The 23,953-nt window shown below is 41.5% G+C and overlaps 1 protein-coding gene and 1 long non-coding RNA gene across 7 annotated transcripts in view; one reads left to right on the top strand and one right to left on the bottom strand.

Annotated features, from left to right (window-relative positions):
• Positions 1-17,861, top strand: part of LOC138171362 (uncharacterized) — a 73,501-nt gene extending 55,640 nt beyond the window's left edge. For 2 of the 3 annotated variants that reach the window (XR_011170868.1, XR_011170867.1), the window contains one exon: positions 17,186-17,861. This is a non-coding gene — a long non-coding RNA (uncharacterized lncRNA). Of the gene's footprint in view, positions 1-3,841; positions 3,940-17,185 lie in introns of all 3 variants that reach the window. The other variant, XR_011170866.1, reaches the window with a different exon arrangement.
• LOC138171360 (solute carrier family 5 member 4-like) overlaps positions 8,789-23,953 on the bottom strand; it is a 42,865-nt gene continuing 27,700 nt past the window's right edge. Inside the window, exons 10-15 of one of the 4 annotated variants that reach the window (XM_069100802.1) lie at positions 18,735-18,842; positions 15,810-15,960; positions 11,668-11,836; positions 11,005-11,220; positions 9,703-9,826; positions 8,789-9,006 (exon numbers count right to left, since the gene is read on the bottom strand). In XM_069100802.1, coding sequence (XP_068956903.1) covers positions 8,789-9,006; positions 9,703-9,826; positions 11,005-11,220; positions 11,668-11,836; positions 15,810-15,960; positions 18,735-18,842 — 986 coding nt within the window. Of the gene's footprint in view, positions 9,027-9,702; positions 9,827-11,004; positions 11,221-11,667; positions 11,837-15,809; positions 15,961-18,734; positions 18,843-23,953 lie in introns of all 4 variants that reach the window. The other 3 variants (XM_069100804.1, XM_069100805.1, XM_069100803.1) reach the window with 3 other exon arrangements.

Here is a 23,953-nt window from a genome sequence, read left to right as displayed (position 1 = left end):
AACATCAGGGCAGTTTTCCTTGAAAATTTCTTGAAGGATGATTTCTAGGTTCTTTTTTTTGATCATGGCTTTCAGGTAGTCCAATAATTTTTAAATTATATCTCCTGGATCTATTATCTTATATTTATACAGCAATTTAATATTTGCAAATAATTTTCCATTTAGTACTTAATATGGTGACAGTAAAGTGGTTTTACTTCATGCCATTTCAGATAGCTTGAAGGACCAGGGGGAGCTTTGTCTGGAGAAAGGGAGATTTGGGGAAAACATGAGAGCTGTGTTCAAGTACTTGAAGGACTGGCACATGGAGAAAATATTAGTTTTCTTATATTTGTCACTCGAGACAGAACTGGAAACTTAGGGGAGACGCTGCAAAGAGTGACCAGCCCTGGTTTCTTTGAATGGAGACGTGAAAAGGCTGTGTCTCATCACTGCCCCCCTTAAATACACACACACATATACACACATACATATACGCACACACACACACACACACACACACACACACACATATATATATATATATGTATACACACACTGTTCTTCCTATGGCATCCATCTCCCTCTCCAGCAGAGAGCAGCACCCCTGGGGCAAGGAGCAGATGTTTCCATCTTTGGATCCCCACAGGTTTCCATAAGTTGAGATCATGAAACTTCAGGGTCGCCTCTGTGACCTGCCTTTCCCTGCCCTACCCCACAAACTGATATGTCTCCTGTGAAGCTTGTACCAGGACATAAGGCAGCAAACCCATGATTCAGAGACCATCAGACATGGGGCATTCAGGTGCCCCCAGGCCGAGACAGGGCAAAATGCCGGCTCAGAGTCTAAGCCGGGCGGACCACCTGTCCTGGGCCTCTTCTCTTCTCCCTCTGTACTATCTCCTTTGGTGACGTCCTCAGCTCCTCTCAGTTCCACTCTCATCCCTATGTAGTTCATGCTTAGATCTGTTTATCCAGCCCTAGTCTCTCTCTTGAGCTCTAGGCCTGTATCACTAACTGATATCTTAAACTGGATTCCATATTACCTCCTGGGGGTAGTGAGATTTGATGGCCAGTGGGCGTGGTATAGACAGGCTCTGTACTCAGATATTGTTCAGATCAGGAAGCTATATAGGATGTCCCAGAAGCTTTAGTGCAATTTTAAGTTAAATCATAAATGAAATCAATAAATCATAATAATCAATAAATCATAAATAAAAGCTACCCAGACCCATTAGAACTAGAGGACAAAGTGCAAAATTGAATCTGCCAATCATTCTGAGCTGCAATAGATGGGGGTTCTCCTGATCTGGTGTCCTTACTAAGTCTGGTGCCAATACAGTGAGCCCTCTGTGGGAGGGAGGGAAAGGCAGATCAGACTCCTGTGAGGAGGAACAAATTGGCCTAGGTCAGATACAAGGCAGCCCAAGCTTCCATGCCAATCAGCAGAGGGATCAGGCCTGTCAGTGGCTGCTTCACTCAGACATAAGTATTTGGTATCAAAAAGCATCCAACTCAGCAGGGAAATAGACAGAAAGAAGGAGGGGTTCATCGAGAGGGACAATAACACTGGGTAAGGGGCAATCCTAAGCAAAGTCTGATCCAAAAGAGGGGATTCAAAGGAAGTAAAGATCAAAGAACTGAAAACTAAGGAGGGTGTGACCCTCAGTTACAGAATGACTGAGCAAAGAGTAGACTAGGAATGGAATGGAATGTCATTCACTGTTAGAAATGATGAAAGAGATTATTTCAGAGAATTCTAGGAAGTATGAAACTAGAAGACAATTTATACAAGATCCATAAAGAAAAATGGCTTTGAAAAGCTTCAGAATTGAGATCAATACAATGATCAGTCATGCCTCTGGAAGACCTTTGGTGAAACACGTTTCCCAGCTCCCACCAGAGGTCTGATGCCTTAGAGGAGCAGAAAGAGACTACATTCTGGGACATGAACCCCAAGTGGATCTGTTTTATTTGACTATGTTCATTGGATACAAGTTTTCTCTGCCTACACCCCACTCCCTATTTTCAGCTTGAGGAAGGGTTGACAGGGAGAGGAGAGGTATGGATGGTGATGTAGGGAAAAAGAGGAAAAGAAAAAAGAGGAGGGTCATCAACACATTTTTAAAAGTACACGGAGGAGATCAGAAGGGAATTCAGAACGAAGTACAGACAAGCAGGACAGGCTTGAAAGTAATGGATTCAATTTGTCATATTCTTTTTTAAAAGGCAGGTGGCATATAATAGAGATTCTCATTATCATGTGCAGTGGTGTTTTGTGATCTACTTTGTGTGCAGAAATACTGATTTCTTCATGCCTGTTAAGTTCAGAAAAAATCAATTTAAATCATAAGTGCCAATCAGAGGAGGAGAGAGGATCAGGGAAGACATCTTATAGAAGGTATGCTCTGGCTGAGCTTTGGAAATGTCCAGAGACACCTGATGATGTGGGACAGTATGGAGCTCCAGAATGGAAAAGCCAGAAGCCAGATATAAAGTACTTTTTTCATGTGACTATAGATAGCTTTACTTTCTTCCTCTGAAAACTGCCTGTTCATATCCTTTGAGCATTTATCAATTGGGGAATGACTTTTATTCTTTTAAATTCAATTCAGTTCTCTCCATATTTTAAAAATAAAGACTTTGTCAGAGTCACTGGCTGTAAAAATTCTTTTCCAGCTTTCTTCTTTCCTTCTAAACTTGGTTGCTTTGGCTTTGTGTAAAATCTTTTAAATTTAAGTTAATGTAATGTAATCATCTATTTTGCATTTAATTATGTTCTCTATCTCTCGTTTGGTCATAAATTCTTTCCTTTTCCATAGATCTGACAGGTAAACTATTCCTTGCTTTCCTGGTTTGCTTACATCTAAATCATGCACTCATTTTGACTTTATCTTGGTATAGGGTGTAAGACGTTGGTCTATGCCTTGTTTCTGCTATACTATTTTCCTGTTTTCCCAGAAGATTTTGTTAAATAGTGAGTTCTTATCCCAGAAGCTAGAGTCTTTGGATTCATCAAATAGTAGATTACTATAGTCATTGACTGTTATTTCTTGCTTGCCTAACCTATTCCACTGATCCACCATTCTATTTCTTAGCCAGTACCAAGTAGTTTTGACAATTGCTGCTTTATAATACAATTTAAGATCCAATACAGCTAAGGTGCCTTCCCTTGCATTTCTTTTCATTAATTCCCTTGATATTTTGGACCTTTGGTTATTCCAAATGAATTTTGTTATTTTTTTTCTAACCACTCTGCCATTTGCTTCTGTTTTATGGGAGCGTTCATCCCATTCACATTCAGAGTTAAGTTTACTATCTGTGTTCTCTCCATCCCATTTCTGCCCTGCTTATGCTTTTCTCTTCTTTCTCCCCTTTTCTTCCCACTAGAGTTTTGCTTTAGACCACCTGATCTCACAGTCTGCCCTCCCTTCTAACAGCAACCCTCCCTTTTCTTCCCCTTTGCCCCTACTGCCTCTTTCCTCTTTTCCATCTACCCTGTCTCTTTTATTTCCCTTTTCAATTTGTCCAATTCTACTTTTTAAGGACTTGTTTCTACAGTCAATTTTTGCCTTTCTTTTTCCAAGTTATTGATTCTCTCATATATGTTTCATTTCTTTTCCCAATTTTCTTCCTCAATTTTCTCTCTTATCTGACTTTTAAACTCTTTCTTGAGCTCTTCCAAGAAAACTTTTTGGTCTTGAGACCATTTCATATTCCCCATTTGAGGTTCTGAATGTAGGTATATTGGCAATGTTGTCTTCTTCTGAATTTGTACCTCGATCTTCCCTGTCCCTATAATAAGAATATATGGTCAGTATCTATTTCTGCATTTTCATCATGCCTGTTTCCTGTCTTTTAGAACTGAGCTCTCCTGCTGAAGTGCAGAATCTGCTGATCCAAGCTTCTTATGCTAGGAGTCTGGGACCTGGTCACTGGCTTTGTGTGCTGGGGCCTCAGGTACTGGCAGTGGGAGGCTGTGGGAGTCTGAGCTGGGGTCAGCAACACAGGAGCTCTTGGGGTGGGGGTGGGGAGTCTGGTCCTTCAGGGATACTGCTCATCTGGACCTTGCACTAGAATGTTTGACTGCTGGAGGATGTCTGCTAGCCTGGATCTGTGCCTCCTGGAGTTGTGGTTCCTGGAGTTGTGCTGAAGCACCTGAAGACTTGACTACTGGAGAACGCTGGTTTTCTGAGCTGGTGTCTACCAGTTCACTTGCTTGTGCTGAGGTACTGGGAAGAGGTTCTAGTGTTGGTGCTTGCCTGCTCTACCACCTTGGGGCTCAGGATTTCCCCCTGATTTTCTGAGGTAGGGCTTGCCACTGGTTTGATGGGACACTTCCCATCCTGTACTGCTCCCCTTCCCCCAGAGTGAGAGGCTCCATTCCCATTAATCCTCCAAGCTTCCTTGGTTACAAGACCGCTGCATCCAGTTTTCTGCTGGTTCAGCTGTTCCAGAGTTTTTTCCTGGGGCAATATTTTCTGGACTTTCAGAGGTCAATAAGGGAAGGTGAGAGTGAATTACTTCTTACTCTGTCATCTTGGCTCTGGGAAGCAGAAATCACATTATATAGTTATTCTGAATAAAATTTCTCTTCCTATCACTTCCTTAAGCATTTTGTTGCTATCATTAAAAAAAACCTGATGATTTCTGTGGGTTAATTATATGCACTGACACTTTGCTAAAATCATCATTGCAATTAATTTATAGTTGACTCTTCAGGTTGTCTAAGTAGATTATAGCTCGTTATATTATTAACAAAAAGCCACAGGGAGGCTGGCAAATAGAGCATCAGTCCTGGAGACAGGAGAACCTGAGCTCAAATATGACCTCAGACACTTAACACTTACTAGGCATGTGACCTTGGGCAAGTCATTTAACCCACTTGCTCTGTCCTCCCCTCCTCAAAAGAAAAAAGCAATAAATAAATAAATACATAAAATTAAAAAATAAAAAACAACTATTTTGTTTGCTTTTTTCCTATTCTTATTTCTTCACATGCTTTTTCTTAACATTGTTGAGTTAACATTTTTAATACTATCTCTAATAATAGTGATGATAATGGACATTCATGTTTTACTCCTGATCTTTTTGGAAAGTGTTCTAGTTCATATCCATTACATTAAATTCACACTGGGTTTTAGTTTTTGATAGATACAATTGACCATATTAAGGAAAGATCCAATGATGAATGTTGTGTTTTTTGAAAAGCTTCTTCTAATTACATTGATGTAGTCATGTAATTTTGTTGTTTTGTTGTTAATTTGTTTGATTATGTTTACAGTTTTTTAAATATTGAAACAACCCTATATTCCTGGTATAAATCCAACCTGGGTATAGTCCATAATCTCTTTGATATATTGATGTAACCCCTTTGATAATATTTTAAAAATTTGTTTCAATATTGATTATAGATATTGATCTAAATAAATTTCCCATTTTTTCTCACTGACTTAAGTAGTAAAGTCATAATTGCACCTTAGAAGAAGGTTGGTAGGATCCCTTATCTTGCTATTTTTGTAAACAGTTTGTATACTATTGGAAGGAATTGTTCTTTGAATGTGTGAAGAAATCACTTGTAATTACATTTGATCCTGGATTTTTAAAAATTTTCATTTATGGCTTGTTCAGTTTCTTGTTCTGAGATTAGATTATTTGAAGTCTCCATTTTTTTCCATTAATTTGGGGGTTTTTAAACATATTTCTGTAAGAATTCATTTTACTGACCTATAATTGACCAAAATGGAACTCTCCAACTGGGACAAACCACTTCCCACCTCCTCTGAACAAGGGGTCACAACACTGCCAGGCTTGCCCTAATTCACAAAGACATGTCAGGCATTTGATGGCTAGGCTAACACAAATTATCAACTTTGAAACTTGTAATCATCTACAAAACCCTCTCTTGAACCTGTCTACCAGCTATCATTCTACATCTCTCCTTTTCTTCCTTGAGAAGGTTATTTTTAATTGGTGCATCTATGACATTCTCCTCTCTTCTAAACTCACGACAATCTCACTTGAACTTCATCATCCAACCAAAATGAACTACCGAACAAACTCTTGTGTCTCCCTATTACCTCCTTGATAAAATGAAAAACCCTCTGTCTGGCTTTGATTTCATAAGTTGGCACCTTCCTACCTTTGCACTGTTCCTATATATTTTTTCTTTTCTATGGACACCATCAGCTGGTGACGGTGACCTCCTTGCTATTTCTTACACAACACTCTGTATCCCTACTATGCCTTTTCACGGCCGGTATCCTATGCCTGAGATACTTTTCCTCCCCATCTCTGCCTTCTGGATTCCTTGGCTCCTTCAAGTCTCTTCTAAAGTCCAGCCTGCTGCAAGAAGTCTTTCCCTCAATGCGTTCTCTGTGAGGTTACGTCCATTTTACCCAACATCTCTGTACTTAGTTGTCTCAATGTGTCTCCCCTATCAGACTGTGAGTTACTCGATGGCAAGGACTGTATCTGCCTTTCTTCTACCCCCAGCACTTAACCACAGTGCTTGGCACATAGTAAATGCACAAAATATTGTTGTTGAGTGACAGAAAATGATATCTCCAGTTATTAACATTCTCTTACTGGCCACATCTAAGAACTTCTTTTTTCATCCTGATCCTCTTTGACCTATTTGTATCATTTGACACTATTACTCACTCTTCTTCCTGAAAAATCTCTCCTGTACAGGTTTTCATGACCCTCTTCTCTTGATTCTCCTCTGACTCATCTGACCCTTGTCAGTTTACTTTGCTGATTCTTCATCCACAATGTTTGGGTGTTCCTCAAGACTCTTTCCTGGAACTCTTCTCTCTCCCTCTATACTCTCACATGGTGGTCTCATCAGATCACAGGGGCTTAATTATCATCTCTATGCTGACGATTCCTAGACCTGTTTGTCCAGTCCTAGTCTCTCTCTTGAACAAAAGTCATATGTCAATTATCGTTTTGGGATAACTCAAACTGGATGTCCCATAGTCATCTGAACACATCTAAAAAGAACTCATTATATTTTCTCTCATCCCTTCCTTTCTTCAAAACTTCCCTTAATCTCTCAAAGGCACTGCCATTCCTCAGTCACATGGGTTTACAACCTCAGCATCATTCTTCATTTCTCTTCAGTCAAAGAGCCAACCAATTGCCAAATTTTGTCAATTTTTTCCTTACAATATCTTTCTTTGGCATCATTGTTTATTTCTCTGACCCCAAAGAGCCAATCAATTGCCAAATTTTGTCAATCATTTTTCTCCTTCTGCAATTGTTTCAATCATGTCTGACTCTTTGTGACCCCATTTGTATTTTCTTCGCAAAGATACTGGTGTGGTTTGCCATTTCCTTTTATGACTGAGTTTACAGATGAGGAAACTGAGGCAAACAGGGTTAAGTGACTTGCCCAGGGGAACACAGCTTATAAGTGTCTGAGCCCAGATTTGAATTCAAGTCCTCCTTGTTCCAGTCCTGGTATTCTGTCCACTGTGCCATCTAGCTCCCCAATACCTCTGTTACCCACCCCCTTTGTGCATTTACTATTTGTCAGGCCCTGTGCTAAGTTCTGGGAATAGAAAGAAAGGCAGATACAACCTGTGCCCTGAGGTGCTCACAATCTAGTGGGGGAGACACAACCAGGCAACTATGTACAGGGAAGTCAGTTAAAGTGGATGTAATCCCACAGAGCAGGCATCAGCCTTGAGGGAGGGAGATCTCGTTCCAAGGTCACCTGCCGTGTGTTCTGTATTTATCTTGTATGTTTTATGACATTGCCGATGACTCAAAGCGCAGTAGGACACACTGTGAGTGTGAGGAGGCTACAGCTTGTGAATCATGATTAATTATGTGCAAGATGTCATCAATGGTAGGAAGGACTGGAAATGGAGGTGGGCAGCTCATGTATCCAGGGCAAGCTGAGATGCCCAAAGGCATCTGTGGCATGATGAAGGGCCCTGGGAAGGGAAGGTCTCCAGCACCTGGGATGGATAGACCTTCCATGGAGGATTTATAGGAGCTTGTGAACAAGAACTACATGACACACATAAACAACTAATAAATATTTGTTGCTTGATTTATAAGGGGACCTGATGGACTATGATCAGTATCAGCGGTAAGAGTATGCACTTGGAGAAGGTACATCTAAATATCAAAGAGTATCATAAGATTTAGTGCGTTAGTTTTATTTGAAACAGCAATTTTCATAGTATCACAGATCCTATATTTACAATGCAGGGTGGGGTCTCTCCCACCTTACCACAAGGAGTGATTTTTTGATTGCAAAGATCCCCTTTTGGGGGAGAGACACTGCTGGACCCAAAGAGTTTGGTGGCCTTCAAGTGGGTCACATTCTTTCCTCTGTCCCAAGAATGGCATGTCTTCTCTTCTTTGTGTCCAGGAAGACAAGATTCCCTCTCAAGGCTAACATGGTCTGTGTGTACTATGCTGGGTTGGAATTCATATAACCTTGCATTGTAGGCCACAAGACAGCAAGGGGCCCGGGATGATTTCACGTTCAGTCCAGTCTATCTTTAGATGTTTGCCTGAGTTAAAATATTCTGAATCCCCACTTTTAACCACAAGTAGAGGCAGTAAAAAACCCAACCGCCACCCAACTGTGAAATGACTTTCTAAGGATTTAGGATCAATGGGTCTTGTTCAAGAGTTAAGGACCCCAGGTTTGCAGAGTTGCCCATCTATCTCACCAGTTTTCAATTATGCTTGTTTGCTGCCCTTCCACAGATCAGGGAGGGGCTAACAAGGAGGGGGAAAGTTGGGATTTCAGGCTTGGTTGACCCTGCTCTGAAGCCCCAGGCAGAACTCAGGCAAAATAAGCATAGTAGAAGACACCCACTGCCATGACCAGGATGGCGTTGACATTCACCACGTTCCTCCACAAGGGTTTTTCGGATGTGTCTGTCAGCTTCCTCTCCAGAGCAGCCTTCTCTTCCTCGGTCAGCTTGGGGCCTTTCTTTGTCTGCAGCCCACAGCAGGCCTTCCAGGCCCTCTTGAAGCACCCTTGTGATTCCTCTGGGCCGTCTGGAGGAAAGGGAAGAGAGGCAAGAAGTGAGGAAATGTACTCATAATGGGCATTTCTACAGAGCATTTCAGGTTGGAAAAGATCTTTACTAGGATTTCAATTGGGTCTCACAAAAGTGCTGGGAACGGGGGGGATACATGTATTATTATGTCCATTTTGCAGATGAGGAATCTGAGACTCAGTGAGGTAAAGTGACTTCTCTGTGGTCACAGAGCTAGCTGGTATCAGAATCAAGATTCAAACACAGCTTCCCCTGGCACCAAGGACAACATACTAGCCAGTGCACCCTGCCGCAGTGCGTTCTAAAGGTCACTGGGAGGGGGCTGATTTTCTGGCAAGTATTCGGACCCCAATGAAAAGAATATCTGTTCCTTGATATGACTAAAGGTAGCAGCTGGAGGAAATGAGCCTGAAAGGAAAGGGTCCTCCAGAGTAATCTCAGAACTCAAGAATCTCAGGATCCTGGTCAAAGTTTGTACCACCAGAGAAGAGGTTTCCACCTTAGTACCAGAAGGAAAAGGGGGTTTCCATTTTCGAGGTGGCCTTGAACATATGTAGAAGGGTGCCCTGAGTCCTTCTAAGGACACACTTGTCTCAGTAGATGGGAAGTTGTCTCAGTCAGTTTGTCAAAAAGATAATTCCTTGCTGGAAGGCAGGGCTTCTGAGAATGCAGGGGAGCTGGCACACAGAGAGACAAGGGGGCAATCCAATATCACCTTCTTCTGCCTGGTCTCCAGCTTCCTCTTGTCCATACAGCTGAGGATTCAGGTCAATACGCTCTTCCCGGCTATTGCGGAGAGCCCAGCAAAGGCGGTACAGCTGTCCAGAGAGCACAGGCAGGAGTTAGCCATGTGACCCCGGCAATGAGCACCTCTCCCCACCAAAGATGTTAGGATGAACCTCAGATCAAGTGGTGCCTGCCTCCGGGAAGCCTGCCTTGATTCTTTCCCAGATCTCTGTTCTAAGGACCATCAGGCTCCATCACGTCATATTCTAAAGGCTCTTCTTGCTGTGACATTCTATGTTCTCAGAACCCTCCAAGAGGTCACATTCAGCCTTCTAAGGGCTCTCCCAGATTCAGCATTTCCTGTTGTAGACCTCTCCAAGCTCTGACATTCCCAGTTGGAAGGATCCCCCTCAGCTCTGGCATTTCCTGTTCTAAAGCTCCTCCAAGAGTTCACATTCTGTGTTCTAAGGACTCTCCCAGATGTGACATTGTCTGTTCTAAGGGCCATTGCAGCTCTCATATTCCCTGTTGAAAGTTTTCTCTCAGCTCTGACGTTCTAAATGCAAAGGCTCATCCCAGTTTTGATGTCTTATGTTCTATGAAATTTTTCCTGACTTTGAGACTCAGTTGATTTTTTTTTTTACAACTTTTTTCTCTGCTTCTGAGTTTTTCCCTCTGGGGTCACATAAAACAAGTCATATTCATATTCCATGTGGCAGCGCTTAAATTCTTGAGGACATCTACCACATCCCCTTATGTCAGCCCAAGCAGTCTCTTTTCCCACCTCCGTATTCTCAGTCCTTTCACCTGCCCACTTTTGGGACATGAACTTCAAGCCCTCTTGCCCCTGGATGGTCTGTACTCTATCCACATCCTGTTACAATTGGGTCTCCCATCACTAAACACAGTATACCAGGTGCATTCCCAGATACTTTGCTTCTCTCAGGGAAGGCCAAGAAAACCCCAACTTTCTTGGCATCTGGATCAAATGGCTGCCCCATAGAGGGCTTTCACACCACTAATCCCCCTCCCCCCAAATCTTGTACTTGTAAAGTTGGTCTCAGACCCATGTATGAACCTTCCCCCTTATCTCTACTACATTTCATCTTATTATAGTCCAGTTCTGACATGCGATGTTTGGAAATGCCTCCTCCCTCTGAGAGTCTAGGGTCATGTGACTCAAAGTCTTCCTGATGCAGGATTTGTAACTGAGGTGGAAGCCAGGAAAAAGGCAGGATTTCATGATGAGTAAAGGAAAACTCATACTCACATGTATATCAGGAATGGGCTTTGTCAACAGAGAGACACCAAGCATAACCAAGACTGTCAACGTGAATAGGACGATGGCAAAATAGGAGTAATGCAATCCACAGATGATGTTGGGGCAGTGGCTGGGCTCCATGCAAGTGCCTGTCCCATAGGCAAACTCAGCAAACATGCGTATTAGACCAATTACAAGTCCACACATCAGTCCCCAGAAAGCCCCCTGCCAAAGGAAGTCAAGGAGAGTGACTTCAGGATGCTTTCAGCACAAGGGACCACACATCATACAAAATGCATCTTGTGGGATGGAAGAATTATTGAAAATAACAATGGCACTAACAACAAAAAACAACAGAATGATTTCATGTGTGATTCTAAAAATGTTAGAATTAGCAGGGAACTTGAGTCCAACCTTGTTTGTTGTTCAGAAAAAAAACAAGTCCCAGATAACCAAAATAATTTGCCCCCAAGAAGTCTGACTCCTAATTCAGGGCTCTTTCTGCCATACATTTATAATGGATGATTATTAGTACTTTGTCTTATTGCTGTGAAAATTTTGGAATTTAGGGACATCCATGAATGTGGGAGGAAGTGGCATATTGGGTTCCCCAGGCAATCAGTTAGAGTCCTTACCACCTCTACACACTGATCTCTCCCTTTCCTGACTCACCTGCTCATTAACTCTCTTGCAAAAGATGGCAAGAAGGAACACAGCTGCAATGGGGGACCCAAGGTAGCTTGAAATTGATGAAATATATTGGAAGAGTTCGCCATTTTGTCCTCCCTGGATGACTGGGATCCAAGCAATGCTGAGGGCAATCAGGACGATGATAAACAACCTATAAGCACATGTCTATCATTAGGATATTGAGCTATAACTAGGGTTATAGGGTTATAGACAAGCCCCCTATGGTGGGGGACACATGTTCCCCAGAAGGATCCTTCTTCCTTCCCATGAGATCACCAGCTGTGTCTTGCAAAGTACAGCAGCAGCCCCTGACATCATAGGGACTAGAAAAGGGAAAGTCGCCTTTGGGGGAGGGTGAGGAAGCGGTATTACTTCTTCGTGGTGTTGTTGTTCATCCTTCCTACCTGCAGAGGAGCAGTAACATCACAAGGTGGTATCTTGATTTGTGCTCAAATTGGGTTTCACTCAGGCAGAGTTGCACAAAGTCATCAGTCTCACTCTCCCCTCCACAGTCATCTAAGTCCACTGGCGAGACAAAAGTCAGGACAACTGATGTTTCCTGGGATGCGGTGGATGACCTTGACATTTCTAAATTAAGGTCTTTCCCAGGACTCAGTTTGTCTGAGGTAACACCCATTTGATGCCTAAGGACTAGGCAAGAATTGAGATGAAATGTGGCCTAATTTTCTTCCAAAGCAATATCAGTCTGGGAAGGAGTTTCTTTTAATGATTGGTGGTGGGCATTAAGGAAATAAGGGGAAGGGATAAAGATGGGTTTTTCCTTCTCCACACATTCAACCTATCTTTCCTAGCCTTACCCCTCCCAAATAACTGAGGGTTCATGTTGGATTCTCTGGATAATGGTCAACAAAGACATTTTCTTTCTCTTGTCAATCATGCCCTGAATCTTAGAGTTATTATTGCTTTCTCCCTCTTCCTTTTCCTCCCACATTTAATCCATCACCAGTCCAATCAATTCTCTTCCCCTACAGTTCTTACATCTGGCTCATCATAGGCTGAGAGGGTATAGATCTGGAAGGGACCTCACAAGTCATCTTGAATGAGCCTTCATTTGGGGGCAGGGGGACAAAGGAAACAAGGTCAAGAGATTTGGCCATGGTCTCACAGCAAATGACAGAGGCATGATTCAAACTCAGACTCTGATCCCAGAGCTTGTGTTCTTCCCACTGTAGCACACTGCCTCCCCAGCATCTTTTCTTCCCATACAACTTAACAGGCAGCCAGAAGTTTGACTTAGGGGCAGGAGCTCTGGACTCTGAGTCCCAAGACCTGAGTTTTATTGCTGTTGTGATACATCCTGGCTATGTAATCCTGGGCATATGGCTTGCCCTCTCTGCATCTTGATTTCTGCATCCGTAAAGCAGAGATAGTAATGCTTATCCTTCCTTACTCATGGATTGGTTTTGAGAATTAAAAACTCTAAACCTCAAGACGAAGGTGAGCTGCTCTCAGCAAACTCATTATAGGCACAGAGAAATCCCTTGGGCAGGAATGGCCATTGCACTTGCTGTTGTATCTTGGAATACAAAATTCAAGCTTTTTTTCTTTTTGTTGATGTTGTTGTATGTTCAAGTCATTGATTTCTCCATCTTCTCTTCTCATGACCGGGTGGTACAATTCATAAAGTCTTGAGCCTGGGATCAGTTTTGTTGGTTATAGATAGAAATACTGCTGAGTTGTATGGGTTTATTTTGTATGCTGCAACTTTGCTGAAGTTGTTAATTATTTCAACTAGTGTTCAGGTGGTTCTCTAGGGTTTTCTAAGTATACCATCATATCATATATGATGAGTGATAGTTTTTCCTTCATTGCTTATTTTTATTCCTTCAATTTATTTTTCTTGTCTTATTGCTAGAATTTCTGATATACTATTAAATAATAGTGGTGATAACAAAAATCTTTGCTTCACTCCTTATTGGGAAGACATCTAGATTATCCCCAAAGGAAGGGATTTTAAAAAATACCTTACTAGCTTCTGAGGGAGCATTTAAAAAAACATTTTGAAAAGTTCACATATATGGAATAGATAAAAAAATACATTAGGGATCAGGAGACCTGAGTTCAAAAAGCACTACTATTTATTAACTGTGTAACATTGGCCAAATTATCCTACCACTTTAGGCATAAATTTCCCTATTTATAAGGCAAGGAGGTTGGATTTGAATTCTCCAAGTTCCTCTACAATAGTTCTGAAATGCTCTGGTCTTGGATCCCAGCCTTCCCTATTTCTGTTAAGGCATCGCCATCCACAGATTCCTCAAAGTTTGTAACCTCTGCATCATTCTTGATTCTTCCCTCCCTACTGATTTCCAGATGTGATCAGTTACCATGTCTTGCTGCTTTGACAATATCTTTCACATTCATTTAAAAATTATTTTCCCCCAATTACATATAGACAGTTTTTAATATTGATTTTTAAAATTTTGAGTTCCAAATTTCCTCCCTCCTTTCCTTACCTCCTTTTCCCTTCTGTAATGGCAAGCAATTTGATCTCAGCTAAATATACACAATCATTCACAACACATTTCTTTATTAGTCATGTATTCACATTCGTTTTCCTGCCGAGGCTACCACCAGCCTAGTTTGACCCCCATTGCCTTTCATTTTGAACCATGACAATAACCTTCTGTTTAGTCTCTCTGCCTCAAAGTCTCTCCCCACTCTGAACTATCCTTCAAACAGCAGCCAAACTGACATTCCTAAAACACAGATCTCACCATTATACTCCCTCCTACTAAAAAAAAAACATCTTCAATAGCTGCCTATTGCTTCTAGGATTCAAAGTTTTTCACCCTGACATTTTTAAAGCCCTTCTACAATCTGTCTTCAACCTACTTTTCAATTCCTTATCATTCATTTCCCTTAACACATTCTCTATTTTAATCGAACTGACTGGCTAGCTACTCTATACATATTACATTTTATCTCCAGTCTCTATGCCTTTGTATTACTGGTCCACCATGTCAAGAATACACTCATTTTTCACCTCCACTTTGTACAATCTCTTGCTTCCTTCAAAGCTCAGCTTAGATGCAACTTCCTCTAAGAAGGGTTACTTGGGTTCCTCTCTCCCCAGGTATTGGAATACTCTTCCCCCTGAAATTACTTTTTAAAATACTTTCTATTTACTAATCTGGGTATATAGTGTATCCCTCCAGCAGAATAGAAGATCTTTGGGGGCAAGAACTGGGTTTTCCCCCATTTTTGTTCTCTATCTGCTAGTACCTAGAAGAGTAGTTTACATATATTAGGTGCTTAATATGTATGCACTGAATTTTGACTTGAATCTGTTATTCTTTGAGTTCATCGTGCTGGGAAACATTATGCTATGCTTTCCATAATTTAGCTGTGCATCACAAACATGGCCTCCTAGGTGTCGCTAGCCTTTTCCTTCTACCCAGAATCCATCCATCCAGTTTACTTCAGTACCACTTTTAAGATGCATAGGTTTTAGGGAAGAGAATTCCAACACACCCTGACCAAGATGTTCACTGGGCTATCTATGTCAACCAGGTGAAGCAGTGGATAGGGTGATAGACTTCGATTTAGGAAGACCTCAGTTCTAATCCTTTAGACACTGACTAGCCATGTGACCCTTAACAAACCACATTTCCTCTCACAGAGTCAATTTCCTCACCTGTCAAATAAGAATGTTAATAGCACCTACTCTATAGGGTTTCTATGAGGATCAAATTCGATAATATATGCAGATCCATTTATACACCTCACAATGCTGTACAAATGCTAAGTCATGACATCATTTCCCTGATGCCATGGCCCTCTTCAAAAACAAAGGACAAACACAACCTGGACTCACTTCTTAAAAGCCTCTTCACTGAATGGGAGTTACCTCACTCTAAATGAGTATGTGTAAAGACCTAAGCCTACAAGGGCCAGGGTCTCCCATTGAATACTGAGCCATCTCCAGTCCTCCTGATGAATATCTGGTCACTGGACCCAGATGGCTCTGGAGGAGAAAGTGAGGCTGGTGATTTTGCACAGCCCTCCCTCACTCAAAATCAAATGCAAGTCATGTCACCATTTACCTGATGCCATGGTCCTCTTTGAAAACAAAGAAATCCAATTATTATTAGTTGTGTTACCTTCCTGCTAGCAGGAGCTCTGTCTCTGATGCTTGCTTTCGGATTTTAGTATAGATGTCAATGCTGAACAGTGTGCTGGCACTATTGAAGATGGAGGTGAGGGAGCTCATGAGTGATGCCAACATGACTGACAACATCAGTCCCCGAAGTCCTTGAACAACAACCAAAAAAAGGAAATTATCTTCTGTGCTTAGGAGTCAATGTCCTTTAGGAGTCCAAAGTCCAAGGCTTTATGCTGTCCTTCCATAGTTTCTGAACCTTTGATAATAATCCAATCATGGAATGTCAGAGCTGGTAGTCTCAGAATAGAGAGTGGAAAAGCTAAGATAGACCTTAGAGAGAGAATGTCAGACCTGGAAAGGATCTTAGAATAAAGACTGTCAGTATTGGAAGGGATCATAGCACAAAGAAGGTCAGAATGTCAGGGCTAGGAAAATGAGGGCTGACCCATAGTCAATTTGCATTTATACCTTGAGTGTCTGGGCAGCTAGGGGGAACAGTGGACAGAGTGTTGGGCCTGGAGTCAGGAAGACTTATCTTCCCAAGTTCAAATCTGTCTTCAGTCACTTAATAGCTGTGTGACCCTGGACAAGTCACTTAACCCTGTTTGCCCAAGCTAGAAAATGCACTGGAGAAGGAAATGTAAATCCACTCCAGTGTATCTGTCAAGAAAACACTCTTGGTGTCATGATGAGTCAGAAACTACTGAAAAATGACTGAACACACACATGCGCACACACACATGCACACACACACGCACGCGCACGCACACACACACAACTTGAGTGCTTATACATTTGGTGAAACCTTGATATGAACCATACATGGATCTTACTTTGGAGATTTCATGGAATAATATCAGATGAATTTGATTACTCAAAAATGACTCCAGAGATAGAGCACCTTCTGGATTTTAATTCTAGCCCTTCTGCCTCACTAGCTGTGTGAGACTAGAAAAGTTCCTTCACATATTTGAACCTTGGCTTCCTCCTCTGTGGAATGGGGTATTTCATACAGAATCGTGCTTATGCTACCCACTTCATGGGGATAATTGGGAAGAAACCATTCTGCAGACTTCAAAGTCTTGGAGAAACGGGAGACATGATTATCATAAAGTATTTACTCTCTCTGAGTTTCACTCCTTATCTGTTCAACGAAGGCTTGGCCTGAGTGATTTCTGAGGGCCTTTTGGTACTCCAGAAGTCTATACAATCTGAGATCCATTATCTTTGTTATTAGCCAGGCAATCATGGTCAGCTGTTGGGAGTTCCCCTTGACATCATGTCAGAGAAATGGTTTGGTTGACCTCTAGTCCTTTGGTTTTAATGATTAGATGAGTTTATGGGGATATGATCCTTTTCTCTCCTGTTTTTCAGATAAGGAAAACATACCACACCTTCTGAATTCACTTGATGACTCAGTGGATCATAGACTGAGACCTGGGAGGGACCTTGGAGGCCATCTGGTTCAACTATTTCATTTTACAGAGAAGGAAACTAAGACAGATAAAGGTTAAGTGACTTGCCCAAGATCCTACAGCTTGTCAGTGCTTGCAAGTTTTAAACCCACATCTTGGGGAGGGAGAGAAAATTTGAAACTCCAGGAATTGTGGAATTGAATCTTATAAACTAAAAGTAAACAAACAAATTAATAAAGACAAAAAAAATAAAAAAAAAGAAAGTAAGGGAGAATAACTTACCCTCAATGAGGGAAGCTAAAATTTGTCTGGGGGAGGCCAAGAAGGATAGTGAGGGGTGGGGGAGTGGACATAATTGTACTCACATATAAGAAGGCCAATCATGAAGGAAAAGGATTAGTCTAATTCAGCTTGGTCCCAGAAGGCAAGAGCGGGATCCATGGGTGGAAGTTACAGGTAGACAGAATCAGGCTTTGTGATGATCATTTTGATACCCCCTACTCAAATTAATCCACATTTACACAGTTCATTGTGATTTGATGGGTATCCGTGATTACATTAGAGAATTACACAGAATAGAATTATTTAAGTTAATTATATATGTCAATGTTGTTATCATAAGAGTTATGGATAATTAATCTATCATGTATTGATGATTATATTTCTTAGACTTATCAATATGATTCATACTGTTAGGTGGAAATGTAATAAAAATATAATTGGGGCACTACCCCTGTAAACTACTCTGTAATGTGGCGTAATAAGGTTCATTTGTTGGTACTACCTGCCTCACCCCTGTGAAGCCCAGTTGTCCACTCTAAGTTTCTTGGACACTAGGATACTATTGGTCAAACACTAGCATCTCATAACTTGTGGAAGGCCCTAAGATATTAATGCAAGAGTCTTATGACCTTTGCTGAGATGACCTGTGGAACCTCTCATGACCTGTGAAAGTTTTGTTGACAAAGTGGTTATGATTGATGGACATTTCCCTTAGCCAAGCATAAGATTTACCCACTTCTGAAATTGATCAGCCAATGAATTGTAATGTTTTCCTTCCATTTTTAGTATTCTCCAAGTATATAAAAATAGCTAGCATCCAAGGGGATGGGTCTCTGATCAGGTGGGACATCTTGGACACACTTATTTAGGGACCATTGGAATCCCTAATAAATTGAATATGCTTGGAGTTCATTCTCAATGACTTTTGTTACTTATTGGAATGTCAGAGTCCACAGCCTGATGGTAAGGAAGACATCCTAACAATTGGCATTTGCCCTAAATGGAATGGGTCTTCATTGGAAGTTTTTAAGAAGCGACTGGGTGGCCCTTTGTTGGGTATAATGGAGAGGGCATTCTTAAGGCCAGATTGGAATAGATGAACTCTGAGGTCCTTTCCAACCCTGAGACACAGTGATAAAGTGCTCCAATACTTGCTATAGACAATTCAATTCAATGCTAATGACACCCTATTGTGGGTGACATGAAGACTCCATAGGGACACTAACCATTGGGCATGAGTTCTATCACCAACTTTGGGTAGGCTATGTTGGTGCAGCCTATGCTGGTGCCACAATGTCGCTCACATTCTGAAGGTACAACACAGGCGACTTCATCTGTGGAAAGAGGCAGAGAGAAATGCTGTCAGCAAGTTTAAGCAGTGAGGAGAGCCAAGCCCACTGGTGTAGTAGCTGGAAAAGAAGTTTCTGAGTGTCTGCCTTGGCAGTGGTTGATGGGCTTCACCTCATGCCAGGACATTCTGCTTAGCAGCTCCCAAGTAAAAGTAACACTCTTGAAACATGTGCCCAATTGGAGAGCTGGGGCAAATGGCTAGTAGGGCATAAAAACCTGTCCCTCTGCTTCCCACTTTTTCATTGAACTCTCCCAGGATGTCTTGACTCTTAAACAGATATTTAAAAAACACATTTTATTTCTCTCCTTGTTATACCCCTTGAAGACAGTGACTTATTTTTGTCTTTGTATTCCCAGAGCCACCAAAGTACCTGGACATAGTAGGCACTAAATAAATGCTTGTCATTTGATTGATTATATAACATTCATTTCTGGAGAGTAAAAAAAAAAAAAGAAACCTTCTGCCCTTGTCCCAAGATTGAACAAAGAACAATAAATTCAGTAACATCCAATGAAGTGACTTCATCTGGTAATGTATACCACATTCTTTATTTCCATTCAGTTTTTTCATCTTTTTGGGGCTTAGACCTCTTAGGCAGCCTCATAGAGCCCATATATTCCTTCTCAACAAGTTTTTAAACATACAACAAAACAAAATCTACAGAACTACTCATACTGGAGCAGAGCTACCAAAGGAGATATTTTTTAAAAATTCATTGATCCCCCAGGCCAAGACCCCCTGATTTAGAGAAAATATTTCTCTATAATCAATCAATCAGTCAAGATGTATTAAGTGTCGATTATGTGTCAGACACTATACTAAACACAAGAGGTACTAAAAGAGCCAAAAGACCCTGTCTATCCCCAAGGAGCTTGCAGTCTAACGGGGAGAGACAACATGCAAACAAATATATGCAAATAAAATTAAACAGGAAATAATTAATGGAAGACAGTAGAATTAAGGGGTCTTGGGGAAGGTTTCCTGTAGAAGGCAGACCTTTAGTTGGGAGTCAAAGGAAGCCAGGGAGCTCAGTAGGTCCTGTTGAGCTCCAGGAATCTAACAGACTCATAATCTAATAGTCATTGTAAGAAGAGACAGACAGGCTGTGAGTATGATGAAGGTTTTGTGGGGCAGAGTGCTGGACTGATCATAGACTTATCCTCTCCAAGCTAGATATTACTATTCAAAAAACGTTGTGAACCCAAGCAAGGCAATGACCAGAAAGCTTAATGTTAACTGATTAGAACACTGCTCTGAACTGGAACACTTCATTGCTAAATTGGAGGGAAAGCTGAATCAACACCCGTTTGGCAGCAGCGGAGCAGGAAAGGAGTGCTTTCAGAGAGTGATGTGTAGCACCGCATTCACTCATCTGGGCCAGAACACTCACAAGCATCAAGACTGACTTGATGAAAATGATGAGGAAATCCAGGAGCTGCTAAGTGAAAAGTGAGAACTCCACAGGTTTACCAGCAGGACAGTTCATTCATCTCTAACAAGGCAGTAGTTAATTCCATCAAAAGCAAATTACAAGGGAAGTTTAGAGAGATGCAGGATACTTTGCTCAGTAAAAAGGGAGATGGAATTCAGTTTCATGCTCATAGTAACAATCCAAAGTGGTTTTATGATGCCCTGGATGCTATTTATGGGCCAAAGTCCTATGGTGCATCTTAACTACTCAGTGCTGATGGAGCCAAATTGATTAGTGATAAGGACTTGATCCTGGAGAGATAGGCTGAACACTTCCATAATGTTCTCAAAAAACAGCATCAAATAATGTTGAAGTCACTGACTATCTACTTCAGGTTGAAGTCAATCTCTAGTCAGTCTTCCAAGTGGAGAGATTTTGAATGTCATTAAGTTCCTTTTGTGTTTTAGGCATCTGGTGCTGATTCTATTCCAGCTGACGTTTACAAGGCAAAGGGTCCACTGCTCATACAAAAACTGATTGAAATTTTCTGGCTTATATGGCAAGAGGGGCTTACCCCCAGGAGTTCAAGGATGCCTCCATTTTCTATCGCTATAAAGGAAAAGGAAACAGATTCTCCTGTGACCATCGTGGGATGGGGTGGGGGTCTCTTTGTTGGTCATTTCCAGCAAGGTTCTTGCTGGAGTACTCCTTAGTAGGACGATTCTTCACCTGGAAGGTGGTCATCTAACCTTGAGCCAGGGTGACTTCAGAAAGTACTGAGGAAAGGTCGCTATGGTGTTTGCTGTCAGACAACTCCATGAGCAGAACAGAGGTCTGTACGCAATGTTCATAGATCTAACTGAAGCCTTTGATACTGTCAGTCATGAGGGCTCATGGAAAATTATGTCCAAATGTGTTTGCTCAGAGAAGTTCATCAGTATTGTTTTTCTATTCTACGACAGCATACTTATCCAGGTCCTGTATATGGATGATGCTTTCACACTCTCCCAGTCACCAGTGCTGTGAAGCAGAGCTGTGTGCTTGCTCCTATGCTTTTAAGAATTGTTCTATGCAATGTTGTCAGATGCCTTAGATGAAGATGAAAATGGCATCAGGGTTAGCTATCGCACTGTTTGTAAATTATTTACAACCAGACTAAAGCAGAGGGAGAGTTGATATATGACTTTTTGCTTGCAGACGATTGTGCATTCAAAGCAGTCTCTGAGGCTGATTGTAACAAAGTATGAATTGATTCTCTGCTACTTGTGCTAATTGTGGCCTAACAATGAACACCAAGAAAACAAAGGATCTCCACCAGCCAGCACCACACCATCCACATGTAGAACCATCTGTTACCCAAATGGAGAGACTATGAATGCTGTCGATAAGTTCACTTACCTTGTCAGTGTGCTCTTCAGGCATGTGCACATAGATGATGAGGTTGATGCACACTTTTCCAGAGCTATTCAGTGTTTGGGAGGTTCCAAACAAAAGTGTGAGAGAGAAGAGGCATTAGACTGCCTACCAAACTGAAGTTCTATGGTGCCATTGTCCCTCCGTCATCGTTGTATGCCTGTGGAACCTGAACAGTATGCCAGTACCATGCCACTGAATCACTTTCATTTGACTTGACTTGGGAAGATTCTGAAGATCACCTGGCAGCATAAGGCACCAGACACTGAAGTCCTTTCTGTGGTTAAACTGCCAAGCAACCAAACTGTACTGCGGATAGTGAAACTGATGACATCGTTCAAATGTCAAATGTATGCTTGCCTAAAAGTCTATTTTACCAAGAGCTCACACAAAGCAAGTGCTCAGATGGTGGTCAGAAGAAGCAATACAAGGACACTCTCAAGGTCTTTATGAAGAACTTTGGGATCAATTGCATGACATGGGATACGTTGGCAAAAAAAAATGCATGACATCAAAAATCTGCTCTGAGGGAAGCAGAATTGCAGTAGCTCCAAAGAAGGGTGAGATGCACACACATTCTGAGCTCATATTGGTCCAATCAGTCATAGTCAGAGACTCTGTAACTCGCCCCCAACATATTGATGCCATCTTGGTCCCCTTCAAGAATGAAGGACAGCAACCAACCACCACAAAAGTGCTGCTCAAAATATTTTGTGTTGTGAACCTTCATCTCTGCCATTGACCTTGTGGACTGTGCTTAGCCAAGAAATAGCTGAGCCAAAGAATATGGATAGTTTGGTCATTTTTCTTGCATAATTTAAAAACCGCTCTCCAGAATGGTTGGATTCATAGCTCCACCAATGGATACCTGTCTTCACCCAGGCACTCTACCATTGATAATTCTCATTTTCTGTCATCTTTGTCATTTTTCATGGTTTCATATTAAAATCTAGAGCTGCTGTAATTTACATTGCCTTATTCTTAGGAACTTAGAACATATTTTCAAATACTCATCCATAGTTTGACATTCTTCTCTTGAAAAACAGTTTACTCATATTATTTGACCAATTTCTATATTAGGCAATAGATTTGTTTTTCCCCTTTATATACTGTATGTGAAACTTTAATTAATGACATTTGATTCAATTATTTTTGTCACTCTGCAGTTTCTCTTTTTATTCTATTTCTATCAGAATTACTTTCAACAAAAGTTATTTAATTTTGGGTTCTACACATTGTCTATTTTGTCTTTTATGATTTCCTTTGCTTTTTGATTGGCTAAGAATACTCCCTGAAAAAAAGGGGGGGGGGCGCGGCCAGGTAGCATAGCGAGTAAGAGCACCAGCTCCAATGTAGGGATGACCTGGGGATCAAATCCAGGCTCAGACACTTAGCACCCACCCAGAAATAACTGGCCGTGAAACCTTGAGCAAGTTGCTTAACCCCGATTGCTTAAAAAAAAAAAAAAGAATTCTCCCTGATCCAGAGTTTAGACTAGTTTGGAGTGGTGGTTGTTCCTATTTTTAATCAGAAAGAGAATTCTTTCTCTTGGAACCTAATGAACCATAGAGATACATTCTAATCCCTAACTCCTTAGATAAGATAATAAAATAACCCTGTAGAAATCCAGTGAGGATAGTTAGCTAGAACCTAACTGATCAGCACCCACTAAGTCCCGGAAGTTCATTTCCCATGTTCAATTTCTCAGATCACAACACTACAGTTTCATGCCATGAATTGAATAGAATTCTCAACTTCCACCTGTATGCTGTTTTTTTTTCCACCTTAAACCCTGCTCTATATGCCTGTACATCAACATCACCCACCCCCAGAACCTTGGACCCTGGGCTCTGCTAGACAATTTTGTACTTTATTTCATTGAATCTGGTGTCTCTGTCACTTCTCAGGCATCTCCACACCATGAGACTGCCTGCACTCTGGCCGTCAGCCTCACCCCTCTTTCCAACCCCCTACTCTTGGTCTCTGACCCCAAGAAGATGAACTGTGATATGTGAGATTTTGTTTCATCTCACTTGGAATCGAGCCTTCTTGCCACACTCTCAATGTCTGCACCTCCCCATAACCACCGCCCCACTTTATATGTTAACTTCCTCCATTAGAATTTCCACTACTAGAGGGAACAAACTGTATTCCTGGTTACTACTTGTATACCCAGTGTTTGGCACAGTGCCTGGCGCATCAAGAAAGCACTTAGATGTTCATTCTATCTATCTATCTATCTATCTATCTATCTATCTATCTATCTATCT

Source organism: Petaurus breviceps, unplaced genomic scaffold (assembly GCF_028583685.1).
Source record: "Petaurus breviceps papuanus isolate PSGF00001 unplaced genomic scaffold, PetGlider_PUasm1.0 428, whole genome shotgun sequence".
Classification (NCBI taxonomy): domain Eukaryota; kingdom Metazoa; phylum Chordata; class Mammalia; order Diprotodontia; family Petauridae; genus Petaurus; species Petaurus breviceps.
This window is presented reverse-complemented; position numbering and strand designations above follow the sequence as displayed.